This window comes from Gymnodraco acuticeps, unplaced genomic scaffold, assembly GCF_902827175.1.
Source record: "Gymnodraco acuticeps unplaced genomic scaffold, fGymAcu1.1, whole genome shotgun sequence".
Taxonomy (NCBI): domain Eukaryota; kingdom Metazoa; phylum Chordata; class Actinopteri; order Perciformes; family Bathydraconidae; genus Gymnodraco; species Gymnodraco acuticeps.
In genome coordinates, this window is record NW_022989931.1 from 815,804 (window position 1) to 836,059 (window position 20,256).

At 43.1% G+C, this 20,256-nt stretch overlaps 1 protein-coding gene across 1 annotated transcript in view; it reads left to right on the forward strand.

The window, feature by feature from the left end:
• The window catches only part of LOC117542329 (homeobox protein Meis1), a gene marked incomplete in the record, with an annotated part of 68,844 nt that overhangs the window by 5,713 nt on the left and 42,875 nt on the right, over positions 1-20,256 (forward strand). Inside the window, 1 exon segment of the mRNA XM_034209939.1 lies at positions 20,024-20,169. Coding sequence (XP_034065830.1) covers positions 20,024-20,169 — 146 coding nt within the window.

The window sequence follows — 20,256 nt, forward strand, 5'->3', positions numbered from 1 at the left end:
TCAATATCAAGCCACAATTATTGCTTTTATTTTAAATCATATCATTTCGGACTTTTGTTGCCGTCTGTGAGGAAAATAAATGGGGCTCAGAGCCTCAGAATACTGAAATCTGTATTTTTTAAATATTTTTTTCCTTCTAATTTGTTATTCTTTTCAAAATAACACACTGTTATTTACTCACCAATAATACACAATTATTCTTGATTTTATTTATTGGTTTAATTCCATAATCTCGGGCTTTTTTGGCCTCCGTCAGGGACTGAATTTCAAAATAAAAATAACCGGACATAGGCATTACCCAAGATCCTCAGCTATGGTTTTAAGCTCGCTTATTGGATGTTTTAACCGCAATGCATGCTGGGATTTGGTGTTTATATGATATGAAATCCGGAAAACATTTGTGTACCTTGTGTGCATCTAGTGGTTAAAGCACGTTATTGAATTATTGTGTTTGATTAAAATAATATTAAGAGTACATACTTTCATAGGGGGAAAGTATAAATATAGAAATATAGAATATAACAAATCAAGAAGATACTATAAAGTGATCTCTACAATAAAACAGTTTAGTGCAGCATGTACAAAGATATTAATAGGAGGAGGTGCAAAACAGAAAAACGAATTAACCTTTATTTAAACATTAAATAACAGATTAAGGTCTTCTTTTAAATAAGAAAAAAACGTTGGGGGTATCTATCTACAGATAAATATTAAGCCTGACAAAGTACTTAACGTCTAATATATTGCTTTCCTGCAATGTTAACTATGTTGAAGCACTTATTTTAACTGATATTATACATATGAATTATACTCTTATGTATGTAGATAGAATAAGAAATGTGCAGAATATGACAGTTTAATGGTGGAGGTTCACACATATTGATAGATGTCTTGTAATGCACTGTTGAGGAACCTGTGACCCAAGTGTTTCATTCATTGCATAACTACACCGTAGTTGTGTATATGATATGTCAATACACCTTTGAAAATCTTGAAAGGGATGTGCAAAATAGCCATAATATGCAGTCTTTAATTAACTATTAGTGGAGAATAACGAGTAATAAATATACTTTATTACTCGTTTCCATTCATGTCAATTGCAGATACATGTTTAGTCTTCTCAAGCACCAACTATCAAATATCTCTCCTGATTGTTGGCACTTGACAATCACCTTACCTGAATTTTACTCAGGTGTAACTAAAGTCTGATTTAAGGGTTGTTTATATTTCACATAATTAATCAGAATCTGCAAAGTAACTCAAATAAATGCAGTGGAGTAAAAATACCAGGTTAACCTCTGAATTGTAGTGGAGTAGAATTACAAAGTAACAATGAGCTGTCATGTGGGTATATATAGCGATTTTCACCCATGTATTAATTATAATAAATAATATATAATAGTTTTACATTTGATAACGCCAATGTGTTTAATACTGGCAACTTCTAATTGTGGGAAAAACGAAAACGTTCAGTAGAGACGTCCCATAGAACATTTGGCGAAACACAATAGCCAGCATCCAGCATGTGTAGTTCTGGGGGGGGCGTTCGATTCCAGTTTTGGATAGTCTGGCGTGGTTTCGTTCCATTTCACACAGCTGTTTGACGCTCTGCGTAACCTTACGGGGGACTGTAGTCCTAAACGATAGCTGGGGATTATGGGTAGTGTAGTGTCTTCGGCCATCCTAAACTCAGAAAGGTTGACAATCGCAATGACGCTCGAAATGTCCCTTATAGTCCTACGTCTGTTTCCGGATATTTTATTTTGAAATTCAGTTCCTGACGGACGCCAAAAAAGCCCGAGATTATGGAATTAAACCAATAAATAAAATCAAGGATAATTGTGTGTTATTGGTGAGTAAATAACAGTGTGTTATTTTGAAAAGAATAACAAATTAGAAGGAAACAAATATTTTAAAAATACAGATTTCAGTATTCTGAGGCTCTGAGCCCCATTTATTTTCCTCACAGACGGCAACAAAAGTCCGAAATTATACGATTTAAAATAAAAGCAATAATTGTGGCTTGATATTGAGTAAGAACATGTTTTTATGAACCACACAGCTTCAGGTCTTCCTCGACCCGACCGGAGAAAAAGACGTGCTGCAGGCAATAGAAATACATTGCTTTTAAAATCGTGCTGTGCAACACGAAAAAAAATTGTGCTGTGCAACACGAAAAAAAAGGGGCAAATCGTGTTGGGGAACACGAATCAATAGATTAAAAGTCGTGTTGGTGAACACGAAATGCCGTGAGACTGGGTTGGTCTCCAATATTACACAGGGTGCTCTAATCACCCAGTGCCCAAAACATGCCTTCAAAATAAAAGCATAGAAACTACTTTAACTTATGACACTAACTAAGAATACATAAATAAATGATAATAATAAACACTATAAACAGCAAGTGGCCGCTACAGTGAGGATGACTCTTCTTTACGTAAGATCAGAGATATCCACAAACATGTTGTTTCACTCAAATGCAGGAGAAGCTATTCATTTAATGCAACCGAATCAAGGTTATGATTATGTGGGTTTTAAAAAGGAGATATTTATTGATAGCTCTGGGGACTTGTATTGATCGGCAGGTGTTTAGCCGTGATCTGTGTCAAAGCAAGAATATCAGCAATTAAAGAGAATATGCTTTTTATTTTTTGCTTACACAAGCTTAACTGCTGAGTCGGTGCTTGTGGGTGTTTTTAGCTTTGACCACAATGCCAGTGGTATTTTCTAGCACTGAATTCCACAGAAGAAAATGGAGGGTGGATCACATTTGCTTCACACATGTCATTAAAATCAGTCCTGGGTGTCTCCTCTCTCCCGAAAAGAGCAGACAAAGAAGAAAGCCTCTTATTTTTCTCCTCCTTTTCTCTGGGAGGTCTTTGTAAACATCTAGCCAGCTCCGACAGGGAGAGTCGGAGAGCGGCCCTGTAGTTAATTAGTCCCACTCTATTAGCCCAGCTGTTTGTTTGGCTTGTTCCTACCAACAGGGCCCTTTGTTTAATACCCAGAAGCCCTCTGGAGAAGCCCTCATTGTAGCTGTTGTTGCCTTGGATCATGCTTCTCTGTGAAGAGTAATGCTCCAAGGGCAGAGGAAAAGCCAACAGATCATACATGCCTCGCGATGAATGAGGAGGAGGGGGGGTCCCTCACGGACACAAGCGGGCCCTCTCTTTTTCTCCCGGTATAAAGTACTCTTCTTTGCCTGTGTGAATTTGTAAGGACACCCCTTGGCTTCTCCGAGGGCCTGGCGTGCGAGGGAAACAGAATAACATTCAGGCGCTGAATCGGGCAGCTGCAGCGATGCGGAGCTGAGGAGGCTTCGCTGTGTGTTTGAAAGCTACAGGGTTTCCCTCTCCGCTTGTCAGAAACATCCAGGGAGCGAGGCGTTGACTGGCGATATTAGATATGTATCGCCAATTACCCGGACCGTTTGTGAAGAGAACAGTGAGCCGCGCCAAGGCAAACAGCTCCCTGTAAGGCAATGTGTTAGAGTCTGCATACACTTCTCCTGTCTGAGTAGTGGCCTGAGATTTCTGGTTGTTTGGTCTGATATCTAGCTCTGAGAGTTCGTTTTTTTTTTTCATTATTATTGGCTGGTGTAGTTGGAGGAATGCTCAACATAAAATGTATGTGAATATTTGCCATTTTATGGTCGTAAACCGTGTATATGTCGAAATAAAATATATGGAAATCCTATTTTAATGTAGTTTATTTCTTCTGCACATTGAACTAATGCTCCAGTCTGGACAATGACAATGACATTTGATGATAATAGTGATTTCAAATTTGAGATATGAATGAACCCTGAAAGCAAGTCTATCAAGAATATAATCGAAAAGGAAATATCTGAGATTCCCTAATGACCAAAGAAACACACACTTTTTTCTTCCTCCTTTGTGTTGTGGCCTCCTGTTTTGACGTGTATCTAAATACCGTGTCCTAATGCAGCTTCACCCCATTCATTCTGAATCTCTATATATAACTTCTTCCATTGGCTGTGAACCCCATCGATTAGAATATTCCTGATGTTGTCACCCACCGTCCGACCTCTGTGCCCCGCAACAAGGTCAGGCCAACGCAGAGGAGCTGCTGCACTCTGTCTGCTCATTGGTCAGTCTCCAGGACCGGGGCGAGGAAACGGGGACATGGACAGGGGTGCCAGGCAATCAGCAGCCAGATCCAGCTCGTCCAATCACTCGGCTTCACGTGGCCCCTTCAAAGTCACCGATTAATTGGTCCGATGTCCAGTAGACTGGAAGAGAGAACTGTGTGTGTGTTTTCCCCTCGCTGGAAAGCTTTTATCTTCCAGTAGCCCTTAGATGCTGTTGAAAATATTCTGTTAAAAGTAATATGAGTGTGAATTAGCTGCATTGGCACACATACAATAACCTCTTAATGGTTTTAGAAACATACTTAAACAGAACCTCCAGCTAATTGAGATTGGATTTAAGTAACAAGCATTAATTTGTGCACATTTTAAAACTCCAAGTGTTTATTATTTTGGCCAAACTTAAAAATAAATAAAAAGGGGAGATATAGAACATACGAGAAACATAGTAGTTGTGTCTGGTTGTCTAGATGTCGTCTAGACGTTACTGAGGGAGATCGTTGGTCCGGTAATTGTCTTACTGGTGTCCAGCTTTCCTGATAATCTGTTTAAATGTGAGGCTATGTGGGTAGATAAAAGGTATGTGGCTCCCCTGATTAGTCTGCAGTCTGTATAACTGGAGGTGTGTGTGTGTAAGTACAGTAGCTGGCAGAGACAAACAAGATCTCTCTTTGATTTCCTCAGAGCGTGAACACAGGGGAGAGAGGAAGAAGAAGAAGACAAAAGTGAAAGACAGAAATAAATAAAACGAGAGCAAGATGAGGAGAGGGTTTAAATGAAAACATTTGTATGCTGACTGGAGCTGTGTGTGTGTGTGTGTGTGTGTGTGTGTGTGTGTGTGTGTGTGTGTGTGTGTGTGTGTGTGTGTGTGTGTGTGTGTGTGTGTGTGTGTGTGTGTGTGTGTGTGTGTGTGTGTGTGTGTGTGTGTGTGTGTGTGTGTGTGTGTGTGTGTGTGTGTGTGTGAATGACTGAGGAGAAGAGAGCGAGACAGAGCGGTTATCCCCGATGAGTGTGTTAAGTGCTGCTGAGTGTTGTCTGGGAGTCTATTGAGGTGCTGCTAGCAAACAGCAATATCTTCTCTGAGAGATGAGAGCTGTGACCGGGCCACCTGAAACTCACTACATGTCCCATAGCGGGATAAGTGTGTGTAAGCATGTGTTCAAAACGGTTTCATATCTGCTGGGTTCCAAAAGCCTAACTTTCAGTTCACATGCTGTTTATTAAAATCAATATTTGAAAGGCATAAAGGGTAATGTGTCATGTGACAACTTGAGATAACATCCCTCCACAACTCCACTTTGCCGGTAGGAATGTTTATTCAGCCTCGACTGGATTTACTGCATCTCAAACATTATTATCTGCAGTTACCTGGGAAAATAAATGTTTGTGCCTTCCAATCACGCCCCCCCTTCTATCAGATTCACTAAGATCTTTACAGCCATCGCCGCTGCTGACGCGTTAACCGACATGTAAAGACTCGCATTGGGAAAATGATAGCCCTCAATGTGTTTTTATTGCCTCGTAGGCAGTGAGCAAACTCGGAGTGGCCTGAGTTTGCCCCTCTCGGAAAAAGAGGAAATTGTATCAGGTTCCCACAGCAAGGGGCCAGTTTGCTTTAAGGATTAGGACCGGTGTCACCCGGCCGCTGGGGTCATCGGATGAAAGAATCAGAAACACAAGTCAACAAAGTGACTTCCTCCAGCCTCGCGGACCACCTCCTCTCCGCTGCCTCCGTTCCCCACATGAGAGGATCATCTGCTAAGTCAATCAGGATCCCTAACTTGTGTTTTATTGGCTTGTGTGAACGTCTCATCTGTGAGAAGATAATGGTTATAAAACTGTTTGACAAGGTGGCAGAGGCTATTTGTCTGTTTGCCTTTGGATTTATGTGCTGCTAGTGTACACATCATCATGTGAGCCTCATATTTGCACATATGTCCTCTCATAGTCTCCTTCCCCTTTCTCTATATGGCTCTTTCTGTCTCTCTGTTACATTAAATCTCCCCTGCACTCTCTCTCTCTCGTCTGTTGGTTACATGTGGGCATGTTTGCATGACCAAAGAAATGCAAAGTCTACCCTAGACCATTACAATATGCCTTGTGTGCACAATTTACATGAAATACATATTCATTCATGACATGCATGCACACAAAATAGCTTCGCTCTCTTTCCTGCTGCTATGCCTTGAATCTGTGCGCTCGCTCAGGATGTGTTCTCTGCCAAATGAAACCATTGGCATCATTTTACGTCTCTTATTTTTTTACAAAGCTGCCTGTGTTGCATTTGATCTTCCTTGCTTTAGTCATAAATGCACCTGTAGTTTGCTGCTGCTCCAAGAACAGCCGCTTATTTCACTTGTTTAACATTTGCTTCAGTGAGGGAGAGCAAGCGGGAGGGAAATGTATCTTTAGCTCCCATGTTATAATTGTGGCACGCTAATGATGTAGACACATTCTCGCTGTCTGTGTACAGGAAGCGCTCTTCTTTCATTTGCGACTGGCGTGAATGCCAAATGCTTATCTAATTACTGATGTTTTCTAAAATATACTATTTACACACACTCATTGCCTTGTAGAGGTGTTCTGTGTGCTGGGGTGGAGAGATTATCACAAGAAAAGTTCAATTCAATTCAAGTTTATTTATATAGCCCAATATCATTTATCATATTTGTCTCAGAGGGCTTCACAGCAAATACAACAGCACAGATTGTTCAGAATATCAGTATGAGAAAAACGACACCCTCTATCCTTAGACCCTCACATCGTACAAGGAAAAACGTCCAGAGAAAACCCACAGTTTAAAGGGGACATGGGAGAAACCTCAGGGAGAGCAACAGAGGAGGGATCCCTCCTCTGTTTAAACATGGTCGAGACATTTTCTCGGTTTTATCTGTAATTTCCCCGGGCGCCGTTCATAATGGCAGCCCACCGCTCCTAACACTAGGATGGGTCAAATGCAGAGAAACCATTTTGTTACTTAGTACCTCTACTATGAACACAAATAAATAACACTTTTTCAGTCTGTGTGCAGGGAGAGAAATTAGAATAAGAAAAGCTCCACACATGACTTGTACATTTAAACATGAAAATGCTTTGGTTCGGAGCCTCTCAATTCAAGATCTTGTTTGAAAAGTGTCCAAGACTCCATTCAGGTTTATTTCTGTATGAAGCACCATAATTTGCGTCATTCTGGTGTAATCATGTCCTAAAAGAAGACGCCACTTTTGTCAAATTACTGGATATCTCCTTTTGGAAGGAATTCCTTCAGCTGTGATTTGTCAATGTAAACAAGTTGAAATATGGTAATTCCCTTGTCATGCAAATTAAAAGAAGAAAAAAAAAAAGGGGGAAGCGTGCTCATTCACTCGCGAAATGATTTGTGTTGTTTGTCGGGAGGGTCTTGTGTTCTTGCCCTGGGAAACTTCTCATAGTCATTCCTTATTTTGTCTGTTTCCAATTCAGCTCCAATTGCCTGGAATCACTCAGGGAAACACACACACACACACACACACACACACACACACACACACACACACACACACACACACACACACACACACACACACACACACACACACACACACACACACACACACACACACACACACACACTGTCAGAGATTAAAAAACGCCCTGCTTCTTCATCCTGGCCCGTACAGGTTCAAAGGGAATCTCAGCACCTCATCACCGACGTGTCACAATGCATCACATCTGGCCGATAAAACAACCTTAAACTCTCTCTCCTCTTCCTATCATTCTGTTTCTGTTTTCTTCCTCCTCCCTCGAAAATGTTCTGAGCTCAGGACCCAAGAGGCCTCTGATCAGATGTTAGCTTTGTAGAGAAAACCCTCATATCAGGCTGGAGGATTCACATGATCACCTTGGACGACAGGAGTAAAGAGTCAGATGAGAGGAGAGCTTCTTATTTTAGATGGATAAGATACGTACTGTACTGTTGGGCATTCACTTGAAGGAAGGGATAGGAAAGAGAAGGAATGGAGGAGGGAGGGGGAGAGCAAAGAGACAGGGTATTAGCACTTTGTTGAGTGGAGAAGCATTGTTTGGCCCCTTGGCACACACACACAAATAAGCAACTCTCACACACACACACATGTATCCACAGAGCACCAATGTTTATTTAAGCTTTTGATAAAGAGATTAGCCCCATCATCCTACGCTCTTAAGCTAGCCGAGGGGGTCCGTGTTCAGGAAATCCTGGCTTTCCTGACACATGGGCTTATAGGGGAACCTGGCTCAAGCAACACTTATATGATATACAATTCCTTGTGGTCAGATTAACATGATTCGGTCTTAACACTAAGGGCAGTTTGGTCGGATCATTCAGTGATGAGGGAAAAAGAGACGGTGGACAGAAACTTGGATGGATGGAAACAGAACAAGGAGGCGGAGCAGTTGTGCCAGCTGGACTGTTTTTTTTCTTCTTTTATTATTAGCCCTATCAGAGTGGTTGGAGTCCAGCTTAAAGCTACAAACAGCAGAGTGCTAATTTTAGCCTCCAAAGAGGATAAGGATAAATAGCTTGCTGCCAGTTTGCCATATGGTCCCCGGCCGATTATATTGTGTCAGGAATATATCCACCCCCACCCCCACCCAAACATATACACTTACACACAAACACACACATGTCTATTGTTTAAGCATTACTGATTCCAAAGGATTTCTTAATCTCAACATTTAGATATGAGGGGTTCAATTGGTGTGATTTGGGAAATATATGAACAAACAAATGTTCTTATTTAACACATTGAAGTCTGTGAGGGTGCAACTATTCCTATTCATTGGTTTTTATAGTTAATCTCTTTGTACTGTAAGAAAATAATAAGTATCATTTTCAGACAGGAAGTTGTTGTTGTGGCATGGCGGCCTCAACCAGCCGCCTTTTCTTAATACACTATAGCTTCCAGCTGCAAGGTAACATTTGGCCTCTTCTGTAATCTCCTGCAACTCGGTTTATATTCTCTCTTGTAAATGTGAGCCCCCGTCGAAGAATAAAAATGAGACTCTCGCCTTCGCTCCCCTCCATCAACACACATGCATATGTTCACATGTAAATGCAACACACACTCACACAGCCACTCTCCATTATTCTCTCACTCTCTCTACCTCAAATTGAAATAATTCAATTTATGGACACAGTTCCAGACCTTCCTGGCTAAGACCATTATGCATGGAGCCCCCCCCCTTTTATAACAAAAGAACGGGAGAATTTACCAGCCGGCTCTCCAAACGACACCCACACAAAGCCAATTTCATGCCCGCAAAACACCAGCAGTAGCGCCATTTTTGGTCAAAACCAGCATCCCTGGGGACTCTTTTTTTTAAATCTTTGAATATGGGTCGATGCTACTTTAATTTTTCTTAAGGCTTATTTTAGAACCCCGATATGACACATGCAAGTCCCTTTACTTCTAACATTCAAACCTGGCCATTATACTGTTGTTTCAAAGTAAATCAACAACATTCAAATAGTCTGTTTCAGCGCTGGTTAAAAGCTTGACATGTATCACACAAGGTGACTGCGCATGTTTTAAACCCAGGTAATCTGTGACGCAGGAGGCTAGTAGTAAAGGATGGATTTAATGTGTGTCGACTGGACCAAAGCTTGACCCTCAGCTAACCCAGACCAAACATGCTGCCCCCTGAGGCCCCCTCCTCTTGCTCTGTTTGACATGGATACCTGCTATAGGGATTTGACTGAGAGATAAAGACCTCTGCAAGCTTTTCTAAGAGTTTACAGAGAGAGAGGAAAGAGAGGGCTGGATAACAAATACCTGTAGGTAAACACAGAGCAGCAGGGTGGGCCAGAGGGCAGCATCAGCGTTTACTTTGTGTGTTTGCAAAGCAACACTATAGGCATGCCACTCGCCGCACACACACTCATGAAACACACACATTCGGATGTAACCCGATTCTTGCTCCGAGCCAGTGAAACTCAAAGAGATGAGCAGCGATCGGGGGCTGAGATTCTCACTAGTGATAACCTTTTGAGTGAGTGTTAAAAAACACACACACACTGGTGATATATGGTACACACCATCTCCCATGGGCAGCTCCAGGTCTTTGTTCCATTGAGATTCTCTTTAAACAGAGAGGTCATACTTTTACAGGAAGTCACCCCCAGAGAGGGCTGCCTCTTTCAGGAAGTGACTTGGTGGGACTGTGTGGCGAGCGCGCCGGTGTCCATGGGGGGCATATCACTACCGTCCACATGGGCCCGTGCTCCACAGGAAATAGGCCCGCTGTAAACCCACTCACTTCCTCTTCCTCTGCCTCTGTCTCGCAAGCCTTATTGGGGCTGCGTATGGGGCGACTGATAGGACTACAAATCCCCCACAACCCCTACAACACCACATCCTGTGCCTATCAAGGACACATTGAGAAGGAGGAGGAAGTGAGGAAGCAGCATCACTTTGGAGAAAGTTCATTTTATTCTTCAGTTATGGAGATATCCGAAGTGTGGATCCAGAGTCTGAAACACAATTGAGCGTACTTGTTTACTCATTGAAAATCAGCTAAGACCCTAAAATGGTAATGCCCCAACTCAACAACCGAACATATTTAAATAGAGTAGGTTGTTGCTCTGATAATGACTTATCCTGTTTTCCTACCACCCCTTCAGTAACCTGAGCTTGTGGGTGCGACCATATTAAACTCCTTCATGGTACTAAAACCTTCTGTTATTCCAAAAAGAAACTCACTGGAAGCTAATGCGCTATTAATAGCCTGTGTCACCGCAGGGTTGGCGTGCCTGCATTATCTAACATACTGCAGTTTAACTGGCGCTGATAGGCTACCATAAGTGGGAAAATCCTTGTATATTAAAAGCGTTTATCAGAGTTTGTGTCATTCAGATATAGTCAATACGTGGAAAGAGAGCTGCTCTGGAAAAACAAACAGGGTGACTTGAGTTTGGTTATTGGAACTATACAACCCTTACACAAAGGCATGATTACAGACATAACAGACTGGTTGTTGGTACTGAAATGATACATATCCACTTAACTTAAGTTTATTTTTACTGATTGCTTTGATGAGTTGGTTGAAGACATAATTCAGGGATATTTGGATAAAGGGGGGTAAATGTTTAAGTTTTCTTGTGGTGAAAACATGTATTTTTAGTGGATGTTAGTTGTGACAATGTGTTTTTCATGCACAACAAAGTTTAAATAAAGGATGTTTTTTACTTGAGTTTATCTGAAGGTTCTCTCTTTTGTTCCATGTCCCCATTGAAGGACTTTTGAACGCCCTTCAGCACATCAGCTGACTTTTTGGAAAGGACCGCCGTACCATTGTGCTGTTAAGTGCTCTTAGCTTTTGTTATAGTCCTTGTCCTCTCTGCCATCCCTTCCCCCCTTCCCCCCTTCCCCTCTTCTTCCATAGTCCATTTGACTCCCTCTCCCTCTCTGTGTGTTGGTGGTGGAGAGTTTGACGGAAGCTCGGTGAGTCGAAGGTGTCAAAAGCCATCTGAGAGGCAGCGAAACAATTGAGAGAGTGAGAGTCAAGAGTGAGAAAAGCCGCAAAAGAGGCACGATTTCAGGATTCTTACCATCTTGTGTGTAGGTGTGTGTGTGTAAGGGTGTTTGTGTATGAGTGTGTGTCTGAGGACTTCCCTTCACTGAGGCGGAGAATCTGTGGGCCCCCCTCACAAGTGCTCCCGTTTGAACCGAGTCTGGTCTTCTATCTTCAGGTTAGAAAAAAAGAAAACGGCAACACAAAGGCAAGAGGGAAAAAATCGATAGTTACACAGCAAAAGTGCTCAACATGAAAGGGTGAATTCTTCGCCTTACACTTTCATTTTAGCGTGTACCGTCTGTCTCCCTCTCCCTTATTCTTTCTCTCTTGACTGATCTGGAGGTTGGAATAAAAGGCTGTGTGTGTGTGTGTGTGTGTGTGTGTGTGTGTGTGTGTGTGGTGTGTGTGTGTGTGTGTGTGTGTGTGTGTGTGGTGTGTGTGTGTGTGTGTGTGTGTGTGTGTGTGTGTGTGTGTGTGTGTGTGTGTGTGTGTGTGTGTGTGTGTGTGTGTGTGTGTGTGTGTGTGTGTGTGTGTGTGTGTGTGTGTGTGTGTGTGTGTGTGTGTGTGTGTGGAGGCATACTGCAGTTTAATGTCGTGGCGGTGCCTTGCACTTCAGGCAGTTTCCAGCGTGTCAGGCAGCCTGTGGTGATGACCCTTTACGGGGAAATGGCACAGAGAGAGCAGTCACATTTACACTGACATTTTTGCCATCACCTATGGCTATGTCAACAGGCCTGAACCCCCACCCCACCCCCACCTCTCTATCTCTCACAGCCGACTTGGTTGGGCGTCAGCCATAACACAGAGAAAAACTGAATAAAAGATCAGAACAAATATCCTAAAAACAGGTCTGATAGACAATATTTTGTAAAAGGTCAATCATTTGTCATGTATGTCATGTAAAGGGTTCTAAAACAGTGCCAATACCCTGAACAATGTCCCTGGGGTTTTCTTCATAAGCATGTAGAAGGATCACATTTCAGAAGAGTTGTTATGTATCGACTAATTGGTCACCTGTACACACGTTAATATGAAATACATGGGAAAGCATGCACCAATGTCAACTTACATTCCATTTTAATACTAACAACAATGCACTTAATCCATTTCAGCATAAGCCACTTGAATATCACAGACCTGGAGTTTAGCGACTTGTAATTAACTCATACCTTGGTTGTTTTTTCTCTCCTGTGTTGTTGGTTAAACACAATCCCTGTGTCTGGTTTCCTGATCTCCTCCTCATCAGATCACCACAAATGAAATAATTGCTCCTAACTTGGCTCGCATTCTCACAACAAGACGTCTCCAGTGGGCTTTAATTACAAATAACCTCTGTAAATGCCTCACCAGTTACTGCCATTAGTGAATCTGTCAGCGTTGATCCACAAAACTGTCATCATTCAAAGTAACCCGCTTTGTTATTGCAAAGCACTCGTTATTTACTGTAATTACTTCAATGGAATTGTGTTTGATTACAGGAAGCAATTACTTATCTCTCTCTTGATTGTTTACCTGGAAAGCCTTATTTCTTTCTATTGTAATTACAATGACAACTTTCCTGTCTAACTGTCTATTTATTCATTATGTTGTATGTTCTACAAAGATAGATCTGTCCCTCAGAGTGTGTTGGCTGAAGTTATGTCCAAGGATGTGAAAATAGTGGAGTGTCTTTCTGGCAAAGGCAGGAAGGGAAGTCTAGACTAGCCGTATTGTTTTGCCGACAGCGCATGTCATTATCCGCTGAGTAGTCGAGGGGATTTCTCTGTGTCTCTCCTCCTCCGCGGGAATAAAAGGGAGGCGAAACAGCATTGGTCACAGAGAGTGTTTTGTATTGAAGTAAGTAGTGTGTGTGTTGGTTTAGAATACTTTGCTAGTCATTATTGGAAAGTTGCCTCGTGGAAGATCCTAACAAACGGGTGCATGTGAGTGTGTTCAAGTGTCTGTTTTCCGTGAGGTAAAGGGGAAAATACGCTTTTGAAAAAATGTGCCCCTACTTGGGACTTGTATTGCAAAGAATTCCTGCATGTTCAGAATATTTGGAGGTGGGAGGGGCCTCCAGAGCCATGCAAAGGGAACCCCCCACTGCCTGCAACCCCCCTGTACTCCCCCTCCCCAAGTCTAGAGCTTATGAATGGCCTGAATACAATAAACGCCACTTTTTTCTTCCCTCCCTCCCTCCCTCTTGCGAGCCCTTCTTTACCTCTCTGAGGATTTCTGGGAATGTAATATGTGTGTATGTGTTTGAGACTGGGTGTGTTTGTGTGTGAGTGCCACAGACAAAAAAAAGAGTGAGAAGGAGAGCACTTTAGTGAATGTACGTCAGCATGCATGTGTGAGCTTTTTGTATCATGTTTAGAATGTGTGTATGCATGAATTTCTCGCCTGCCAATATGAGATGTGTGTATCCCATGTGGAACAGGATAGCTGGTCCCTGAGGCCTGGGCCTTGCCTGGGCAGCCAACCCAGGGTCATGTGAGCTTTCTGGGGTGTGAAACTCTAGGAGTGGCCCATTGAGGGATCAGCTCCAGGTCACTCGCACTCACAGCGAAAGACACACTCTCTCAGTCTCTTGCAACAAATAGCCTTTAGAATAAATGCGCCGTCATAAACTCAAAAGACCTGTCTGCATTCATTCCCCCTCTGAGTCCATCCACAGGCTATAAAAGCTTGCAAAAACATCTCTCAGTATCCTCCGAAAACCATCTGTGAATGATTCCTCACACGGGATCCCTCCCATGACATCTGGCATAAAGCTAATATTCATAACCCTTATTCCTCAACCCAGCAGTGCCTCTATGAAGACAAAATGATTAGAAAGCTAAATGTCATTATTCTCTCGCGTTTGTGCTTGAAGCGGCCTGTCTGACATGATCGCAGTTCGCAGATGACTGACTGGTGAATCCCAGGCTGTTAATTTGCCAGGCAGCAGAAAAATGGCTGACACCTCAGAATGGCACATGTGCCCGTGCAGAGGGGGCAGGTAGTACCAATCTCTGTCTTACGCTGAGAGATGGTTCATAATCAGATCATAACAGATTAGCCTAGATACTGCTTGATAATGTCAGGGTATGCCTTGAGACAGAGAGATGTAGAGAAGTGATAAAGACACAGGAACGGAATAAAAGGAGACAGAAAGCATCATTAGCACTCAACAGTTGAAGAGGCAGGTTATAAATGTCATGAGGAAATGAAACAATGTTAACCTAGTGTTCCTTCATATTTGATAGTGAAATATAATTGATTTAGAAGGAAAGAAAACTCAAACCTAGTGGAAAACAATAACTGATCTTACATCCCCAACCCGGCAAATATCCTCCATCCCCACACTTCAACACACAGGGAGGAAGTGGGGAAAAGTAATGAAGTAGGAAGCAGGGCAAGTCAGGAATGAAACATGAAGTGGTGCACAGGCTTAAATAAAAGCCATCGTAGCTGAATGAGCATGGAAGTAAGTGTCTGTTTAGCTAATGCTAACGAAGGTAAAAATGCATGAAGAAAGCTAACCTAGTTTGTACGTCATTATCTGTTTGCTCGCAGTGAGTGTGTGTTTGTGCAAGTGTGTGTACAGCGTGTGAGGGGACTGATAAAATATTCCTTCCCTTGGTTGGCCCCGGGGCATTTCAACTGCCCCTAGCTCCTTCCAGTCACTGGCCTGCTCCCTAATTGCCACACACACACACACCCACATACACACATGCACACACATGCACACACTCGACATTCAGAGCTTCTGTGGCTGGAAACACATGCATAAAGAAAGAGAGAGATAAACACATATACAGACCAATGCACACCCATGCATGCATGCCTTCTTCACACACGAACATGCGCCCCTGCCGCCCTGCATTGATTCACCCCCCCCCCCCCCCCTCCAACTAGTTGCAAAGATGTTGTCATGGCCGATCAGGGGGCCAGGCCCAGAGTTGTGCCTGTGGCTTCTCCTCGTGGGGAGACTGGAGCTTGCTAGCCTAGCTGCCCCACGCTGTATGTATGCAGCCCAGGGTTACAGCCTGCTGACGCTCCTAATGAGCCTGGCAGCCTGTTTATGGAGAGTGACGACTGCTTCATTGGCTGCCTGGCTAGCTTTCTGAGTGACTGGCTAACAGGCTGACTGACAGGCTGCTCTATGGATGGCTGACTGACTTGGTGGCTTTATAGACTGATGCTTACTGGCTGACTTGATAGTTTACTGGCTGACTGAGTGGACTTCAGAGTGGCCAGTGCCTGACTGACTGACTGACTGACTGAAGAGAGTATTGGCTGAATGATGACGTCACTGATTACACTCAACCAGATACCTTTAAAAAACAGCTGCTTACAAGTCAATTTGTGCCCATTTTAAGCATTGAGATCCACTCTGACTCCACAAAAGAGTACACAATGTTTATATCTGGTCTATTGTCTACACTCAAGAAGCTTTTGCCATCAGCTTTAAGGACAATAGACACCAGTGGTGTAAACACTGGTACCCATTATTTTTTAAGTAGCCACTTGCTAAGTTTAAATGTCATGTGGCAACTCTCCAGAAAATCTCAAAAAAACTCCACAGATTGTTAGATACCAGCAACTTTAAATCTTCTGTCTGTATGGCACATTTATGTTGTGCTACAGGCGTCAATTATTCAATTGGTTGTCCTTTTCTCTGTGTTATAAAATGTCAGTTTGCCAAGACAGAGAAAATGATTTGTTTCAATTGATTGACTCTAATGTGCCACAGAGCATCTCCTCCATCTCCTATCCATTATTTTCTCCTACTTCAGTGGCTTTAGTTTGATCATTTCTTTCATTTTCCTGCTCTCACTAAATATTCCACATCCGTTCCTTCTCTTCTTACCGTTCTTCCCCTTCTCTCGTTCCCTTTCTATCCCTGTTTTACCGTTCTTCCCTCTCTCTCACAAGCTGAAGTAACACCATTGACATTTCCCCAACATGGCTGCCAGACACAGCTTCAACACCTTCCCTTTCTTCACCCTTCCTCTCTCCCACAGTCTTTTTCTTTTCTCTCTCCCCCGCCCCCCCGCCCCCCTATTCCCTCGCTTGCTGGAGTTAAAGCAAAGCAGAAATTAGCCCCAGACCTTGCAGAGGTGATTGGTATCAAATTGCAGTGAAAATGGAAATGCCAATACAATTGACGGCCCTTCTCCAGCCCTCCTCCTTCCTTTTCCCCTCCGAGGTAAAGTGAGTGTCTTTAGGTCAGACTTTCTCAGAAGTATTGGGGAAGGAGAAGGATACTTGGAGCTTTTAGGGTTTCCCTGTCTGGCTTAGGGCTTGGATTATGCATGATTAAAATGGTCAGACTTTGCCTGAAATCTTTTAAATCGCAGACAGCTCAATGGCGGCTTTCTTATTTGTATTTGTTCTCATATGAGTTGAGGAGATTTTATGTTTGTTGGATATAAACACCAGTAATGTTTCTGTGTTTTTTCCCCAAGGCTCATGAGATGGTAGAGATTTAATGCAAACGACTTCTCTCACATTATGCAGCATTTTGATATTTGATTCATTATTAATTAGCTAGGGTTATTTAATATGCTGTAGGGTCGTGAATAAGAATCCTGTATCCTTGTATCTTACATACCTTTTAATCCAGCCTATCAACAGATATGATGTATTACTGCGATGACAAAGTACAGTTTGATATTATACTATATGGCTCAGCGGTTGCCGAACAAGCTTGTGACTGCAGGTTTGATTACCAGACTGGAAAGAACACCTGGAAATAGAGCATTGCACTTACTTGTAGAATACCATAATACAAGAAATAAAAACATATGCAGCAAAATATAACAAGTGCTACTTTATACAATATTAGGAAGAAGCCATAGCAGGCAACACACCCAGAATCACTTTCTCGTGCAGTTTTCTCTCAGCATCCACACTTTGCTGACTTACTCGGTCTGACTCCTTTGTGTTTTCCCACTCCCTTGTTTCCTCTTCTCCCTTTCCCCTTCTCTCCATGCTTCTCACGATTTCTCACCTCTCCCTGAGCTTGCCTGCTCACCCACGCTCTCCTACTAGCTGTCTACTTCCTCACGCTCTCACTCATTCCCTCACTCTCTCATTCACTCACTCACTGCCGTTTGCTTCTGTTTCCCCAACTCACATGGGACAAGCCCCTAGGTTTGTTATTGTAGGCTTTGCTGAACATGAGCCGGTCTTTACAACGGATTGAAAGCATTTGCTTCCAATGAAAATCTGGTCTTAGATTACAGGGCCTCGGCTCTGCTCACCCTGCTTCTCCAACAGGCGGAGAGGAAAAGAGAGGGACGGAGGGGAGGGTGTGTATTAGCCCTGAAACAGTAGGCAGAAGTAAGCCACTTGTTAAGCTCAGGCTGCGTTTATCCTGGGCTAATGATGTAACTGAAGCCGGCAATGTGAGTGTGTTTTTAGACAGAGAGAGGTCTAGAAGCGGGGTGTAAGGGAGTACATTGTCCTGAGTGTTTTTGGGGGTTAAATGGCTGGATTAGTAAAATGACAACAACTATTGATTATTCTGGAGGGTTTGCCGTTTTTCTCTGTTTAACAACCTTGTAAATGGAATGTCTTCTAGGTGTTGGACTTTCTTTTTTCTTCTCACATTTGAAAATGCTAAACAATCAATTAATCCGACAAGTTCATGACCAGGTTATCCAGTGGTTTACAGTAAAGACACATAGATTACTGACTGACTGATATTGCCTGAAACCAACTTTTGACCTCTTGGTGGTGTTACAATTCCCCAACCCTACCAGCAAAAGTACATGCATGCGGGCATAATTGATGCGCAGTGGGTGGTGTTTGAATCAGTATCCATGAAAATCAAGTGCTTTATTTTATCCCTCCCCCACCCTCCATGGCGTCACCTCCACTTCTACCAGAGCTTCATTAAAAAGCCTTCAATATGTGTGCATATGTATCTCCTTCTGCCAGAACAGTCGGCGAGAGAGAGCGAGAGCTAGCCAAGTGTTGTTTCGTATGGATCGTTGCGAGCCTCTCTCTCCTAATGGTGTATATAATTCAGGTGCCCTCCAGGCATGCTTTCAGGAATTCTTTTGCCCGAGGTAATGGGGAGCAAAGGCCTGGGTTTTAGACCCTTGATTATTCCATTGATGTGGCAGGCTGGAAAAAAGTCATCTCCAACCGGATTAGCGCCAACATCCCCATTAATTATCGATGAATCGGGGGCTTAGGGTTTAGCTAGGTGCTGGGTGTCGCCCTGTGCAAGTTAGCGGAGCGCGGGCTTGCTCAAATGCAGTTATCTACTCCCGTTGCAGTGAATAGAGCAAGAAGCTTTAGAAGTGCTTTGTGTGTAATCAATAAATAACTGGATCCAATTCTGTGCCCTGCTTCAGCATTTTCTTCCCCTTCCCCTCACTTCCAGTCGAAGGGAGCGGACAAAAGTCAGTTATCAGCTGCTGAAATTTCTGGCAGTGAGGGTGCACTTGTTTACCTCGCCTCATGTTTCTTTTATGATTATCGTCTTCATTGAGGGTGGCTCGCATTTTTGAATAATGATAATAACAATTAGGCTTTTCACAGCCACAGATGGGAAGAGCCTCTGGAGCTGTATAGAATTCGTACAGTAATTGGGTAGTTTTGAATATGTGCAGTGTGTGTGTGTGTGTGTGTGTGTTTGAGTTCATGTTGTTGAGTCTGAATGCAGAGAAAGGCCCATGGAGCGTCTTCCTTTCACTTTTCCTCTCAGCGCTCGAATGCTCTAAGCTGTCTCAGTGTTCCCCTAAGGTGAGGTTAACTGGCCTTAATAGAGCCTTATCGAAGCCCTACAGGTTGCTGTAAGCAGCCATGACACCATTGTTATGAAAAGCAGCTAGCTTTGTTAGCGCTGTTGTGCCTCTGACTTCCCTTTTTCCACATATTTTCCTTTTATTTTCCGCCTTCCCCCTCCTCACAACCTCCCCTTTTGTAGTGCCGTGTTACTTTTTCCACCTCAGGTAAAATGGCAGAATGCGCGGGGGCGACGCTTCAATAACTATTTCCCCCTCAGGATAATAAAGACTAAATCTCTCTGTCATTTTCAATTCTGCGCGGGCTTGGATGGGAGAGTGGGGAAATGCGACCTTACAAGTCCTTTGTGCTCTCCTTCTCCCTCTCATTCTTGCATCAAGATGCGCTTGCTGTGTTTTTAAGAGGAGGGGGTGAAAAATGAAAGGCAGGGTTATTTATAAATGTATTAAAAATGAATGCATTTATGAGGTGCTGTTTTCCAGCCATTGTTTGCTTGCCATTGTTGCGTCTCTATACCCCTCCGCCTGTGCATACAAAGCCCTCCAGAATTCCTTCGAAATCGTATTTATTCCCTTTGAACGCAGAGGCGCATCCAATGCAGGAAGTAAACAACCTGTGTGTCTGATCTGTCTCTTCCTGTTTCTTGTCATGTGACAGGTGATGGCATGGACAACAGCATGGCCTCGCCGAGCACAGGGGATGACGATGACCCGGATAAAGAGAAGAAGCGCAACAAGAAGAGAGGGATCTTCCCTAAGGTGGCCACCAACATTATGAGAGCATGGCTCTTTCAGCACCTTACAGTGAGTTGAATGAAACACCATTTGTTCTCAGTTGCTCTCAGTTTTCATTTCACGTGTGCACATTGAACTTCACCCACAGGCTTTTTC